The sequence below is a fragment of the Schistosoma mansoni genome, chromosome 6, assembly GCF_000237925.1.
Source record: "Schistosoma mansoni strain Puerto Rico chromosome 6, complete genome".
Lineage (NCBI taxonomy): Eukaryota > Metazoa > Platyhelminthes > Trematoda > Strigeidida > Schistosomatidae > Schistosoma > Schistosoma mansoni.
Window position 1 is genome coordinate 8,166,336 of NC_031500.1, and position 13,812 is coordinate 8,180,147.

At 35.4% G+C, this 13,812-nt stretch overlaps 2 protein-coding genes across 3 annotated transcripts in view; both read right to left on the reverse strand.

Moving 5' to 3' along the window:
- Nucleotides 1–2,897: 2,897 nt before the first annotated feature.
- Nucleotides 2,898–4,197, reverse strand: Smp_142020 (hypothetical protein; the record flags this gene model as incomplete). Its single annotated transcript, XM_018798157.1, has 2 exons — nt 2,898–3,098; nt 4,135–4,197. The coding sequence occupies 2 exons, from the start codon at nt 4,195–4,197 to the stop codon at nt 2,898–2,900; spliced, it is 264 nt and encodes an 87-aa protein (XP_018653126.1).
- A 2,870-nt stretch (nt 4,198–7,067) lies between these two features.
- Nucleotides 7,068–13,812, reverse strand: part of Smp_142010.1 (methionyl aminopeptidase 1 (M24 family)) — a gene marked incomplete at both ends in the record, with an annotated part of 31,104 nt that continues 24,359 nt past the window's right edge. The window contains 3 exons of one of the 2 annotated variants that reach the window (XM_018798158.1): nt 7,068–7,279; nt 9,669–9,755; nt 11,438–11,629. In XM_018798158.1, the coding sequence (XP_018653127.1) occupies nt 7,068–7,279; nt 9,669–9,755; nt 11,438–11,629 (491 nt within the window). Of the gene's footprint in view, nt 7,280–9,668; nt 9,756–11,174; nt 11,403–11,437; nt 11,630–13,812 lie in introns of those variants that run through there. The other variant, XM_018798159.1, reaches the window with a different exon arrangement.

Genomic DNA, 13,812 nt, shown 5'->3' on the forward strand with positions numbered 1-13,812 from the left:
CGAAAATCAAGCTGTTGCTACGTTGCATAATATATAAAAATAAGAAGAAAGAACTAACAAAATATTTTGATGAATGGTCAGTAATATAGTAGTTATGTAAGAATCAAGAGACGAATGAAGAGAATAAGTAAAATACCAAAAAATGGAAGGAATAAGATAATTGTTTACCGAAATTATGCTACAAACTCCGCTATACCGATGGCCAAGGTAGCGAGAGTGGTTGTACAAACTTCTTTTGGATACAAAGGTTCGGTTTATGGATATGAATTGCGATGGCTTCAGCTATGTGCAATAGACGAGCTCGTAAACCATGTGACAAATTTGATGGAATATGATAGATAACCTTAAAAGCTTTATTCAGTTCAACATGATGACCTGTGTCCACCAAGTGAGCGAGAATAGAACTCTTAATCCCCTTTACCTGTCCTTTAGTCAACCATGACGGATGGTGTTCTGTTATTCGTTGATGGCAAAACTAGAAAATGGTCCACTCAAAGACACAATTAGCCATCTAACATCATATTGTCGCTATATAGATGATACCTTCATAGTATTAGAAAAAGAACATGAAAAGGAGAACATCCTTAATATATTTAATAATATCCACCCATCAATTACGTTTACACTAGAAGAAGAACAGAATGGTAGTATATCGTTTTTACTGCCCTTCTTAACCTCTGTGTCAAGATTTCTTCAGTAGCATCATTTAAGAATTGTAACTTTAGGAACAGTAGGTACCTTTGTCCTTCTTTTCGTCTCCGTCATATGTTTGTCGATGAATTTCATTGGATACCCATTCCTACTAAGCAAGTTTCGAATATTAGCCAATTCATCTAAAATAATGTCATCAGAGCAAATCATTCTAGCACGATGAGTTAGGATCTTTATTAGGTTTCTTTTGTATTTCATTGGTACTGCGCTATAGAAATGAGTGTACTGTCCAACTGTAGATTTTCTATGTAATCCTCTTTTTAATGTTCCGTCTATTCTTCTGGTTAGTTGGACATCTAAAAACGATATACTACCATTCTGTTCTTCTTCTAGTGTAAACGTAATTGATGGGTGGATATTATTAAATATATTAAGGATGTTCTCCTTTTCATGTTCTTTTTCTAATACTATGAAGGTATCATCTATATAGCGACAATATGATGTTAGATGGCTAATTGTGTCTTTGAGTGGACCATTTTCTAGTTTTGCCATCAACGAATAACAGAACACCATCCGTCATGGTTGACTAAAGGACAGGTAAAGGGGATTAAGAGTTCTATTCTCGCTCACTTGGTGGACACAGGTCATCATGTTGAACTGAATAAAGCTTTTAAGGTTATCTATCATATTCCATCAAATTTGTCACATGGTTTACGAGCTCGTCTATTGCACATAGCTGAAGCCATCGCAATTCATATCCATAAACCGAACCTTTGTATCCAAAAGAAGTTTGTACAACCACTCTCGCTACCTTGGCCATCGGTATAGCGGAGTTTGTAGCATAATTTCGGTAAACAATTATCTTATTCCTTCCATTTTTTGGTATTTTACTTATTCTCTTCATTCGTCTCTTGATTCTTACATAACTACTATATTACTGACCATTCATCAAAATATTTTGTTAGTTCTTTCTTCTCATTTTTATATATTATGCAACGTAGCAACAGCTTGATTTTCGAATAATAACTTTGATTAGTATTAATCCTTCTCTTCCAATTAATGTTAGTTTATAATCGATGTCATTATATAATCATTACGTAACGTATCTACTCGATGAGTGTTATTTAATTATTGTAAATCATATATATATATTAGTGTAGAGCCATGATGAAAAACTAGTTGAAAAGAAATTTCTTCGCTCGATTCGTTCCTTTTTATTTTAAACATGTTGTAAAGCAACATTTAGTAACCAGTATGAATAACCCACGAATGTTCACTTTAAATAATAGAATATATCTCAATCATAAGGTTGGAATCCATTCAGGAACAGCTTATGCTTCACATTCTTCGCACCAATTCTAACTTAAATAATAAATACACATGTGATAAACATGAACTCAAATCTTCATAGAAGAGAAGACTTAAACTTAATCTCATCTTCTTCATCGAAATACGTAATAAACTATATTTTACATTCAATTAAGAAACTCCTACTCACATCACATGTAACTCTTTGTCATTAGTGAAACAATCATATTCTAAATCTTCTCTCCATATCAATTACTTGACCAGTAAATTTTCCAAACTCTGGAATACTTAACCACAATGTGTCCGTGAAATAAGATCACTCCCAACATGAACGGTTTATCATAAACTAACCTGACACATGTACTCTGGCAGACCAGACTGATTGAATGACTGACTGACCTATTGTAGTAATTATTGCTTTAATTGTTATGTGATCTCTGATTCAATTTCATTTCCTCTCGTGTTGTCGATGATCATAATCGATTGGTTATGGCTCAGCAATTGACCTTCAATACACCGTTCATATATCAACGGTATCTCCACTTAAAATGAGATAGAAGTTCCCCCTGAACACTTTCATTGTTGTAAAACGTGTGGAAATAGTACTACCTCATCTATTTTTGAACTAGAATATATCAAACAGTCTAATATCACATATCTGTCCTCTACATTTAATATCACTATCTATATCGATCTGAGTACGCCCCCTGTTAACTGGTTGAATTCTGTAACTGGTATTGTCGGAATATATAACAATAATAATAATAACAATAATTAGCGTCAAATACAATTGAAATCATAACAATTCAAAGAGGAAACAATTGTGCTATTATTATGGAATCAGTGATAGAAAGCAACACAGTTTACACTTGTGCACATGTGGAAATAATATCTAATTATGTTAAGAAACTAATTGAAATACACAAAAATATATTGTATTATGAAGTAGTGGCTTTATTTATAAAGTCGGTTTTCATCTCTATCGCTGTTTCTACATATGTTATAGTTTCTTCTTTTATTGGTTTTTCAAAAAGACTTGCGATCAATTGGAAAATACTACCAGCATAGATAAGTAAACAAGCTGACCAAGCCATAGGTATCATACCACCAGGTGAATATATTGTATTTTCACGAACAATCTAAGCAGAAAATTATAAATCCATCAAATTCTATGACATAAACATATATAATATTAAGAAAATACGCACCCGTTTAAGCTCTCAGCATCATGACTGATAAGCATACTCTGTCATCATTTAGGCCACCTACTTACTGTTTATATGGGGATTTTCTTATTTGACCTTGTTTCGCATTCTCCGAAAACATTGTACGCACTGAGTAACCAAACGTTGTTAATATGATCTCTGTGTGTCAGTTTATGAAAATGTCATGAGTGGTCTGATTAAAAGGTGACGTTCTCTAGGTAGTTCCTCTTGTGGTACAATTGGTTGTTACGTAACAGGATCAGTTTGATGCATGCATAACTTACAAATATGGTTCACATGAGAATTGGAGTATTGCAGAAATTTTCACAGTATAGTGGATGTTAAAGTGAAAGTTGCGATTCACTTAAGAAATTATGATGGGTCATCATGAAATATCGGTAGCCTAAAGACTATTGTGTAAATAACCAGAATACTATTGAACACTCGTATTATGATGTCGAAATCTCACAACATGATTCCAGTACTTCGAAATCAATACTTAGAATCGTCTCAAAATAAAATGTGGATGAACTCTGTTTCACAATGGCAATCAAATGTTGACATTTATCTGGACGCATTGAATGAGCATTCGAATATTTAAAACAGAATACTGAATGTCTTATACGAGAGTTAAATGCTAAGTAAGATCACTGACGTTTTCCTCAACCACAAACTGAACAATATCATAAAATCTATCTGATGAAAGAACTATCGTAGTAATGTTACATTCATACTGTTGAAATGAATGTTACTTATCCGGAAAGATAGTGTAGATCTGAGAGTGTAATAAACATCGTCAGTGATCACCCATAACAGATTGTAGTCGATGCTTGCAAACTTATGCTCACAACTCAAATGAGTAATTCAATATGGAATTTCAGTACTATGTTGAAAACATTTGACATTATTTTGCGACCTACTGACAATAATAAACAGATACAAAGCTATACACTTATCGTTTGAATCTTACCGTTGTCCATGCAGATCTGGCTGATTTTAGCTCAGTATCTAGTCGATAATTTTCTTGCGACATATTTTCGTAATATATCAGAAGACTGATGAAATAAATTAAACCTGTTTGGTTCAAGAAAATGGAATTCAATGAACAAAATTGTTGAAACCTGAGTTGTAAATAAACACACATATTCATCTGAAATTCATAATGATTAGTTAGAAATGAAAATTGTTGAGAAAACGGTTTAGAGATAAGACGATATTTGTTTGTGTTTGTAAATCGTATGATCAAAGGTTGATATGCATTTTCAGTAGTTCTGATATGTGTTTTGACACATCAATTGTCACGTGACTAAATCGCCAATTACTATTCCGACTTATGTGACTTTGGCGCTATGCCAGACTAATAACGCGTTAACCAGTACGAGCTACTTGGAGTCAAATCTCAGTCTATATTGGTTGTTGTTGTGCGCTAACTCCGCCTGTAGACCCTCCGTGGTCTACTGTCGGTCCCAAGCCAGGATGAAGGAGGAGGGTTTGGCATGGGGTTGGCGACCTCATCCCGTAGAACACCAACTCTCTAAAAAACACTAACCAGACAATATTATTCAAACCATTTAAACTCTGTCCTCCGAGTTGAGGGAAGAATTATGACGTCTCATGTTGAAAGCCGAGTTCCTTCGGAAGTCATGAGGCCGATGCCGCTTCTAACAACCAGAGCAACAATTTATCTAGATGCGTGGAATGCTCGTACAATGTGGGAGGCCGGGAGAGTCTTCCAAATTGCTGCAGAAATGAGAAAATACAACCTGGAGGTGCTTGGGATCAGTGAAATACATTGAACGCAGGTCGGACAGCAACGACTATCTTCAGGAGAGCATCTGTTATACTCCGGCCATCAATAAGAGAATGCTCCACATGCACAAGGAGTTGCATTGATGCTGTCCAAACAAGCACAAAATGCACTCAAAGGATGAGAATCTCATGGACCAAGGATCATCAAAACCTCCTTCAACACAAAGAATGAGGGCATTACAATGAATGTCATTTGATGCTACGTGCCTACCAACGACTACAACGAAGACGTTAAAGATCAATTCTACGATAGGCTGCAGTCGATCGTCGAGAAGTGTCCAACAAAAGACCTGACCATTCTGATGAAGAACTAGTACCTGCAGACTGGAAAGAAGGACATCTGATCAAAATACCAAAGAAAGGCGATCTCGTCAAGTGTGAAAACTACAGAAGCATCATACTTCTCTCAATACCAGGAAAAGTCTTCAACAGCGTGTTGTTAAGCAGAATGAAGGACTGCGTTAACGCCCAACTTCGAGATCAACAAGCTGGGTTTCGTAAGGATAGATCGTGCATAGATCAAATCGCAACTCTACGTATCATTGTGGAACAATCAATGGAATGGAATTCATCACTCTACATCAACTTCATTGACTAGGAGAAGGCATTTGATAGCGTGGACAGGACGGCACTATGGAGGCTTCTTCGACATTACGGCGTGCCTGAGAAGATAAGCAATATCATACGGCATTCCTATGATAGAATAAATCAGAACTAGAAAGGAAGGCCCAGGACAGAGTGGGTTAGAGAATGCTGGTCGGCGACCTTTGCTCCATTGTGAGTAACAGGCGTGTGTGAGTAAGTAAGTTGTTGTGCCCCACACATTTGAGTTCAGAGCACCATCTTCCAAACTCATGACAGGTGATATCTTATCAGATACAAACTATCTACTTCATTCATATTTTCCTCTTCACCTAATCAGTAACTTGTATACTTAAACACGTTTCGAATTAAAATGTTGTACAGATTCAAATCTCCTTCTTATAAAACCGTTTTATTCAGTTCCAGGTAGTTTATCTACTCAGGTTTCGTATATATGTATGCAGTTATCGGTTTTGTCCCATATTGTTGTGTAAAGGAAACTTGTTGAAATACTTTGTGATGAGAATTCTATATTGTCCCAAAAAAATTATTATTGAGTAAAGCCAGAGGGAATACTACTACTACTACTACTACTACTACTACTAATAATAATAATAATAATAATAATAATAATAATAATAATAATTGTTATTATTATGTGAAGAAGTACCTCACACTGAGCCACAAAATCTCATTTTCATACTCATTCAGATACTACAAATGTATTATTTTTATTAATAGCAGTCTTTTCAATGGCCAATTCATTCGAATTTTACCAAGTGGAAATTCCATGATGATACCGACAAACTCTCAATATACATGGGTTGCAGTAAACCTAATGTAACATGAATTCCATTATTTTTCAATGTCTAAACCAAACTAATCTGTTATGCCACAATTATTTCATATCTCTTGAAGTTGGAGAATGATGATGATGATTCCATTCTGTGAGTTTGATGTTGTTATCAGTTTACTAGTTGTATCACAGATTTTCAACCTATGCATACTTCAATCGTGTCACTTCACACAGAAACTTCTACGTATGATTCATACTACTTGAATTTAAAAAGTAATGAATCAGTTTTTGGAAATTTGTGCAACTACTTGTAATTAATTCCGATGATCATTTCGGATAAACATAAGTAGCACAAACAGAAATGTTGATCGTGAGGCAAATATGTTTACTACATAGTAAATAAAGTTCTTTTGAAAGCTATCAGTCATCATACATGTGTACGTAGCATGTTTTACATATCTGTAGAAAAATGTTCACAAAGATTTAAAGTGACCATGCGATTGATTGTTTGTGACGAATATACATGTATACATATACGACAACAGAACTCATCTATCTAGAACAGGTTAAAACACTCGGTTTTTAGTCACAGTCACTGTCCAAATGCTAGTAGTACTACTATCCGTGAAACCCGAACTGAATTGATGCCGATTATGTTCAAACTGGGACCTATTGTTTGAAAACTCGATAGTTTTACGATCGAACCACTTTTCCACTTATGTTATATGACGACGTAAAATACATGAAATTAATTTACCTGTAAACCATAATGCTGCGCCTCCACCCAAAGCTGCATATTGAGCTGTTCGATATCTGATTTTCTCTGGTGTCATACATGCTGTGAGAAGAATTGTACATGTTATAATGATGTTGATGAAAACCAAGATGATCGCAGCGATTTGCAGTATGTTTATAGTATGTCTCATTACTGAGAAAAAATGAATTCGTAAAGTTTATTGATTACCATGTATATCTAATATGAAATTTTTTTGTTTTATGCAAAAACATGAGCATACGATATATATATGCCATGGCTTTCCCAACTTAAGTTTGACTGTTCCTAATTGCTGTGTTCGTGTACTTCCTTTCTCTAATCTTGTCCAGAGTGCCCACAGAGATCCAGTCTTTCTTCTGACATTATTTGCGACCCAGTCACTCTGGAGATGTTGAATTTATTACCACTTCAGTCCCTGTCCAATGTCTCTCCATAGTAGATTTCTGTTTTTCTAACAGATCTCGTAGGGCATGAAGCTTGTTGCTGAGATCCATCTTGAACTCAGTGAGTCTACTGTCGTCCCGAATGAAATAGAATACGTCACTGAGCATAATAGTTAAAAGTACAAGTGGATAGTAGGCACGATTCTAGCCGATCTCTTCCTAGTCAAGCTAGAAACTGGACCACTTAATGAGACTATTATGAAGCTTGATTTATACTGCCGCTACATCGACAACACATTCATTGTCGTAAACAAGAACACCAGTAGGGATAAACCCTTAGAAAATTTCAACAGTGTACATCCAGCGGTTAGTTTCACTGGTGAAGGTGAGTGTGGCAAAAAGCTGAATTTCCCTGATGTCACACTAAGCAGGCGAAGTGATGGTTCGTTAAGTAGAAGTGTGTATAGAAAAAGTCATTCAGCCTGCCAATATACTCACTTCTATAGCTTTACACCTATCCGATATAAGATAAATTTGGTTAGATGCCTCACTACTAGAGCAAAAAAGATCTGTTCAGTAAATACTTCAAGTCAGGAGCTGGAATTTTTCAATAACTCACTGACAGAGATCGGCTACCCTAGTGCGTTCATTAAGAAGTACATGTATGATAAAAGAAAGAAGTCTGAGATTTCAACTGTTCTAACGAAACCTTTATACATGAAACTACAATTCAACGGGGATGTGGCTAGTGATACGCTGAAAGATAGGTTAATGAAAGTAATTAGAAGGACATTCTACTCAGCCAATCTTGCGTTGACTTTCTGGAGTCGACCAACGATGCCTACTCAAGCGAAGGAAAAATTACCTGAGTAGGCCTCCTCTATGTGCATTTATAAGTTCAGCTGCTCCTGTGGAGATAGCTATATCGGGCGTTCTACTAGGCAACTTAATGAGTGAATATCTACCAGCATGTTTTGGGAAGGGCCAGATAAAAACAATATGCAGTTCTATCTTGGCACATCTAATTGATAGTGGTTGTAATGTAGATAAATCGAAATCATCTCTAGTGATCTATAGTATACCTCCATCATTTCTCAACGGAGTTCGTTCCCGTCTCCTTCATATAGCTTAAGCCATAGGAATTCGTACATTTTCATCCCAATTTATGTGTACAGAAGAAATTTGTAAACTCCCTATCCCTTCCATGGCCGGACATAACAAAGGACATTACTATTTTATTTGAGTTTTATTTTTAATTTCGTTATCCTTTGTTTGTAATTTTCCCCCTTTTTCCGTTTTGAAAACAATATTGTTCGCTTACATGTGTTGTTCTAATTTTCCCAATGTTTGCTCAATCCTTGTTTAGATTAAGACATGGCTTTAACACCAACAAGTGGTAATCTCAAGCAATATCATCTCTCTTTGTTATCATTTCTTCCATCAAACCTTTGAAATTTTCATTGATATGTAAGTTACTAATCTGATCATCTGTAGTGTAATCCAGTAAAATCCATGTAGCTCAGCGCATGCATTTGTGTGAGAAATCAGTACCACCAACAAGCATGTTGTTGAAAGCACATAGACTTCTTAGTCAATAAATATTCTCGTTCCTCACTTCCACTCCATGTAGCCGCACTATGTTTTCATACGTTGTGTCGTTCACAGTGACCTTGATGTTCAGGTCCCCTATCAGGATGATCAGGTCTTCTGATGAACGGATCTCTATATTGGATAGAAACTCATCACGAAACCGATCTTATATCAATCACACAGCCATTATATTCACTACATACACGAGTTCAACAAGCTACTACGATGAGAATTCTGCATTGGTAAATGAATCCGATGATTCAGATATACATCATTTTGGAGTTGTATAGGGAATAAGCACTCATTTCAATATCTGAATCTCGTGAGGTCGGTTTACGCTGACGTCATGGATAAGCACTACACATTTCTCTCATACGTCGAAGATCAGTTGTCCGATGCTTCATCATATCTAATGATTGTCCAACCGAGATTAGCACTCGATGTGAAACTATCAAATATAACAATATTCACAGCTCGCCTATATTAGTGACGAATTTCATGTTCATTTCGAAATGTATTTTTGTATCCATTATTCGCTATATTTTTTACGAAACATTTTACAGACTTACAAAATATTGGTAGAACTTTATCATTGTAGCTGCTAAATTCTTCACAATTTTCCAGAGGATAACATTGACCATTGTATGATGTACTTACTAAAAATACATTAAAGGAAGACAATGGAGTGAATGGATTTCTCTTCTGTAAAATAAATGTGTTTATTTGTCTAAAACAATAGTTGTGTTATTAAGAAAAATATATTAACTTTCATTGAATATTGTACTGATTTTGGAAGTCATAGTTTAAAAGTAAAAACTGATTTCTAAACATGAATTATTTAACAACTATACATGTTTAAAACCAAATAATGTGTCAATAGTAAATAAACAACTTTGGCTCAGTGGATATCACAATGGCGTTTGACGCGAAAGGTACTGGGTTCGAGTCCCAGAGTGAACATCAACTCTGAGATGCAGGTACATCCAGCTGACGAGTCCCAAATAGGACGAAACGCGCGTCAAACTGGATTCCACTGCTAGCCACTATCCATCTTTGCTTATAATAAACAACTTTGGTTAGTGAAATTTCCCGTATTTCGGACTCCATGCTTTGCGTGATTTTTCAGTTAATCCAGTGTATGATTACGGTCTGCCAAATATTCCATTTCAAGTTTTGTTTTAATGACATTTCTGTTTCCATGTGGTGTTATGGGCTGCTATTTACTAGGATAGTTATGGGGAATGGTTGCGGATATCCTCATTTATTTAAGATGAAATCTTTGGTGAACATTAAACTTCATTAGACATCGCTCACTCATTCAATGAATGAAAGAATGGTGGAAGGTGCTGGATGGAATACATTTACTGAGCACTGATAATCGTACGGATAATGTGAGCCGTTATGATTTAGATTAAAATTCATATTATACACGTTAAAAATGTGTCAGCGATCCCACCTGTTGTTGGTAAACTAATTGGAAGTTATTCAATCAGACTATGGAGACTGTAATCATGTGAAGACTCAATGCTCAGTATGATAACTGACATTTACATTGAATTCACGATTTGACAATCCATCCGCCATAAATAGATATTTCTCAAAACATTCCCAAATGGAATTCATCATAAAAGTGTCCATTAATTATTGTGAATTGTAATTTATATTATAAGACTGTTGGATATTATTGATATTAGACCTGATATCAGTTCGTGATGACAACGCTGACTCTGTTTCTCATCTCGAACTTGAAAAGCTTATTTCTCATTCCTCATAATAATCCATCACCCTCTACTGAACGTAATAATTAGTTGAAGTTTCACAAGATCACGTTAGAATAGCTCAATGATCAACCGTAAATTATGACCTCACACACATTCGGCAATCCATTGTTTACAGATAATTAATATAGGTAAACACACTGTTTTCTTTAAAAAATACGGTTATAACATTCTCATTACTATCAATAGCCTTTTCATATTGTATATTTCAACTTCAATCTCGTCTTCCATCAGACTTCCACACTACAATTCGCACATTAATCGTCAATTATTTCGGATTGTTTACCAGTACATAGGAAAGTGGATTTTCAGTGATATTGTTATCTGAAGTTTCTATCCTAGAATGTGCACAATCCTTTATCAATTCCTTCATTTTCTAGTATTTACATTGAAGGTCACTCATTCATCTTTCATTTTGTTTCAATCTATAAGATCTATGATCACAGAAACAAACAAATCATCGTGGTATCAATCAAGATAGTAACCATAAGAATTTCTTTACAATAGATTACAATTGATAATAAACTATATTAATAAAGATATTTTATCTGAAAGCTTACCTATTTCGTTAGTAATACATTGTTTCCATAATCCACGAGAACGACTTAATTGATTATAATCATCAATAAGGCCAATATATGTAACATCGTAAACAGCCCAATCTGGTGATATTTGCGCTGCGATTGCCAAACCCAAAAATACTAATTCACATATATATGAAGCTGTATTTAAACCGATCCAAGCTGCACGACCTAAACGCATATTTTTATATTTATAAAATAGTGACTTGTGCAGACAACAAATTCTGTTTCGTTCATATTTCACCTTTTATACACTGATCTTTTTACGCAGACGAGAATACCATCCAATACGTAGAAAATCTATTCAGTTAGATGTACTACATTGATTAGAAAAGTTTTAGGTGAAATCCGATTGGTCTTTCACAATTATTTTAATAAAGGTGTTATGTTATAGTACATTCACTCATAATATTAGCACATAGTATTTTTAACAACTCAGCTATCCATTTCCTGATCCATCTGGTTGTTTCAAATTGATATCTAAAGATCTAACTGTTTGGATTGGTATGCTGACGTTTATCTGGTCTATCGGAAAGATGATTTTTTCGAAAAGTACCTGAGTAATCTGGGCAACATCTGACTGTTAGTCAGTTAAAAATAATGTTGAACCTGGTACATGTGTACAATGCTTGTAGTTGTTACACCATATCAGCACAGCGAAATGAAATTGTCACGACTAACCTCATAGTAGTAGAGGTAGAAACAGTATTGGTGGTATTGTTGTGAAAGAGAAAACAAGGGGGTACATTCAACAGAATGTCTTGCTAAAGCATTAGAACCTTACACTGAATACTTCATTTGCGAATTTCCATCGTTTGTCCTTCACATTCTGTATGGTTATTCTAGTCCACAATTCCTTTCTACTTCCCCTTCTATTCTTTTCAACTAGATCTTAGCCTTCTAATACCAGGTTTCCCACTTCCGAGTGGTGTTACATAATACTAATGTATGTCGACATAATTAGCATACATCACAGTAGTAGGAAAGACTAGGCATCCAAGATACGACTTCAAGTTATCATACCGTCTCTAACATTGATTACGATAATCACGAAAAACCCATTCAGGTAATTTGCACCTGTTGACAGGGCTCAGTCCCAAGGCCATTGTCATCATGAATTGACACCATGTTTTGGTTTTGCCAATAAAAACTCACTACCTGGTCAGTTGGTTTGCCCTTCCAACCTTGTATTATGCGTCTAATCTGAAAACTGTTAAACCGATGATGCCAAAACATACGACTGATACTTCGGAGACACATATGGTTTAAAACTAGTAACGTTATGTCCCGATAACAATAGTGAATGATAACTTTGGGATCCATTTATGGACCAATACTATGCATATATTTTTTATCGTATAATTGCTAAATAACTAAACTATTCATGTTTGTGTTCCTCTTATTATGAGCTTTATTTTGACCTATAAACTATTGTTATATGATTTACCATTCTTGAATTATGTCTGTAGTATCGGTTGTTATGTCAAGCCCATATGCCTTATTCTTACTTCTGGACAAGTGAACTCACCATCAGGATCATTTTTCACCTTGTTAATCATTCACTTATTAACCCTGACCATTTTATATGAGCGTAGGTGTGTGTACACTTCTTATCCTATTCATCGCATGTCTGTAACTTATTCTTGTCTGACTATAAATATTGGTTAACGCTTGATTAAAGTGAGTTTGCTTACTCGCCACCTCCAATGCGTGTCATTTTTGTTTCGCTCTCTGATATTTACTTATGTGCTTATAGCTTTCTGGCCTGCGTCATTTGTCAATAAAACTGTAGCTGCCGCTTCTCTTTGCCTTCTGATTTTATACACCGTTAAGATTTGTATTATAACGGTTATCAGGGTGAACGATTAGCGAAGCACGGCACTACATGTCGTCTATCGTTTACTATCTCCTTTATTCACAAGCACATTTAGTTAAATCTTGTACAAATGTTGTTTTCCTATTTATGGTACGTGTGGCCTGTCTGTTCGGTATATAAGCTCAGTATGTTTGAAATACAATGATTCATATTGCAGAGGATGAGATTGGTGTTTTGGACTTAACTGGTTGGGCTAGGATGCTCGTACGAGTTTTGTGTGTCATTGGTTCGACTGATAAATCACTGCTCTCTAATTGGCGGCATCATCATGTTATACGTTAACAGGGCATCCAGGTGACCATAAGTTATAACACGTACGCTCCGAAATTAGCGGCAGTCCATCAATCTTTTACTGCATCTGAGCTGCAGTTAGAGAGAGGCAATGGGGTGTGCACATACCTCTCATAGTATTTACCGTCCCATTTACTCAAACAACGCACAAGCGACGGTATATGAAATCCAGTCTAGGAGAGTCTAT